Source organism: Salvia splendens, chromosome 4, assembly GCF_004379255.2.
Source record: "Salvia splendens isolate huo1 chromosome 4, SspV2, whole genome shotgun sequence".
In the NCBI taxonomy this organism is placed as follows: Eukaryota; Viridiplantae; Streptophyta; class Magnoliopsida; order Lamiales; family Lamiaceae; genus Salvia; species Salvia splendens.
The window spans coordinates 7,323,700-7,326,609 of NC_056035.1; the positions used below are offsets into that span (position 1 = coordinate 7,323,700).

At 41.2% G+C, this 2,910-nt stretch overlaps 1 protein-coding gene across 1 annotated transcript; it reads right to left on the minus strand.

Annotated features, from left to right (window-relative positions):
* Positions 1-1,601: 1,601 nt before the first annotated feature.
* On the minus strand, positions 1,602-2,910 carry LOC121797916 (protein EXORDIUM-like 3). Its single transcript, XM_042196693.1, is given in 2 exon segments — positions 1,602-1,906; positions 1,908-2,910. Coding segments are annotated over 2 exon segments (1,023 nt in total). The 5' UTR covers positions 2,781-2,910; the 3' UTR covers positions 1,602-1,756.

The window sequence follows — 2,910 nt, forward strand, 5'->3', positions numbered from 1 at the left end:
ATACTCCATATACTCAATATTATCAGTAAAAGCAATTTATACAGTCAATAAACACATAGTGTGCAAAACAAAAACTGACCGAAAAGCTTTTGACAATGATTACCACAGTACAGTATTTACCATTGGTAAAAATTTGTCGCTCAATACTCCCTTTGTCCCGGGTAATATCCACTCCTTCCTTTGGCAACACTAATTTTACATAGTTTTATTTTAGAGTAATGCTAGTGGCCATATTATGGCCAACCACAAAAGAGTATTTAGATCGATATATAGCATAAAGTAAATGAAAGGGAATAAAATACAGATAAATAGATTTTTATTTTTAATAATTTGAATTTTGGATAAGACAAACTAAAAAGGAAAGTATATCATCTTCAGTGGAACGGAGGGATTCGACTTTTCCATGTCATACTTTCATTATTTAGTTTGTCACATAAAAATGTCAAATTTCCTTTGAAAAAAAGTTATTCTCCCATCTCATATTAATATAAATACAATACTCCCTTCATCCCACTAAAATGACACATTTCTTAATTGCACTAGATTTTAGAAGTTATTGGTTTATGTGTTTAATTGGAGAGAGAAAATGTGAGTATTTTAATAAGAGTGAGAAAAAGTGGTTAAATTTAATAATTGAAGAAAAAAAGTTTATTAAAAAAATGTCCCTTTATTTGGGACAAACTAAAAAGTAAAACTTGTTAGCTTAAGTGTGGCTGAGGTATTATTTCCTCTATACACTTAACGCACAAATCTTCTAAAATCTCAAATGTTACTATTTAAGTGTGTTACTCCCTCCGTCCGCGAATAGGAGTCTCATTTTTTCATTTTAATCTGTCTGCGAATAGGAGTTTCGGTTCATAATTACCATAAATGGTAAAGAAGCTCCAATTCCACTAACTCATTCCACTTATACATTATTTAAAATTAATATATACAAGTGTGACTCATATTTCACTAGCTTTTTTCCATCCATTTTTTTTAACATTTCTTAGAACTCGTGCCGAAATTGAATGGGAATCCTATTCTCGGACGGGAGAGTATCTATTATAGGGAGAAGGGAGTAGCTTTTGTACGTTTACCGAGAAAAAGAAAAGGAGAAAATAAAGGAGACTGAATAAATATAGTACAGAGGCTCAAATCCCAAAAGCGCCCGCGACGACCCTTGGGATGTGCTAAATCTACCACTGTTGTTGAAACTGCGGGACCCATATTTTCAATGCCTTCATTTTCAAAATTTACTTTCTTAATTCTGAATATTTTTAAATATCTTTCTCTTCAAACATACACGAAACATTGCAGCTGTAGATTAAATTTTCAACCCAAAATATTAGAAGCTTCAACAATAATATCCCGTTTTCCACCTTGTTTTTACAATTCTAACAAGTGTGGCAAAGCAATCCATATATAATAATCCACGTTACCAAAAAATAGAATGACATTTCAGGATATAAGTTTGAAGTAATGATGATGTAATAAAGCGAGACCCAACTTCAACTGAAAAATCTAACAAATCATCTCGACTTTTCTTTCAATGGTGAAATACTTTCCAATTTCGGAAAGTTATCTTCATACTCAGAAACTCATTCACTCAAACGTATTAATTCCCAGATGAAGAAAAAAATCGGTTATCAGATCCGAAATATTTCGAAATTTCAATACACGTATACATGCATTAAAAACTGAAAAATCACGTATTAAACAATAATTTCTTTATAGCCAAAAGAAGCCAACACAAATTCAAAAAACAGAAATGAAGTTACTGATCGAGCGCATTAGGGCCAGTGCAGTAATTTAAGACATGATTCCAAACCCACTGAACCAAGAAGCGCCGTCGGATACCGTTCATGTTATACGTGGCGCCATCCCTGCCGTTGAGCATCTGTCCCGTGTAGGACCCTCCTCCCCCCCGTCCCGTAAATGCCCTCGCACAAATCCGCAATCTCCACCGGAAAAACCGGGTCCTGACCCGCATACCAGGCGTTAATTAACGGATTCGTGGACAGCTCCGCTATCTCGTGCGCAATCACGCTTATCATCCCGTCCACCCCGACGTCCCCGTTAGGCGACTTAACGGCCTTCAAACCCGGGATATAATCCGGTACAGCGAAGGGGTAGGCGCACACGCCGGGGCAGAGCTTGGCCGAATTCCCCACCCACGCGTACGGCAGCGTGTACCCGACGATGGAAGGGAAGGTGAAATAGTGGAAACCGCAGACATTGTTGCAGAAGTCCTGAACGTAGACGTCGTCTGACGTCAGCAGGAGATAGACCCCGCTCTTCGGGTTTATCGGAAGCGGCCGGGTTGAGGCGGAGACGGCGGATTTGATCACGGACTGGACGGAGAGGCGCGTGAGGGACTTCCCGTGGGAGTAGAAGCGGTCGTTTTTCTGCTCGCCGACGTGGACGGTCCGGGAAATGTTGTTGTTTGTTTGATCGGTGTAGAGGCGCACGGTTTTCCACCACCCGGCGACGGAGGGGGGTTTGGCGTCGGCGGCGGAGATGGAGTCGATGAAGTCGCGGATTATCCGCTTCTGTGAGCTTTTCCAAGTGCCGTACCAGATTGGGTAGACGGTGATGTTGGCGGTGAGGACGGGGCCCATGTGGTATTTCAGGTGGACGAATTCCGACGAGCCTTCGTATTTTTTTGAGCCGCCGTAGAGCGAATCGGTGGAATTATGCCACGGCCGCCAGCATAGGACGGGTGCGGCGAACAAGAGGGTGAGAAAGAGCGGCGCTAGTAATAGTATTACTGATAGTTGGGGCGGCAGCGGCGGGGACATGATTGCGGCGGCGGAGGGAACTGTGGGGGAAGATGGAGGGATTGGAAGGGTTGGGTTGTGAGAGTGAAATTGGATTGGATGGGATATATAGTGATGAAAATGTTTTGCATGTACGAACAAAAGGAAATAA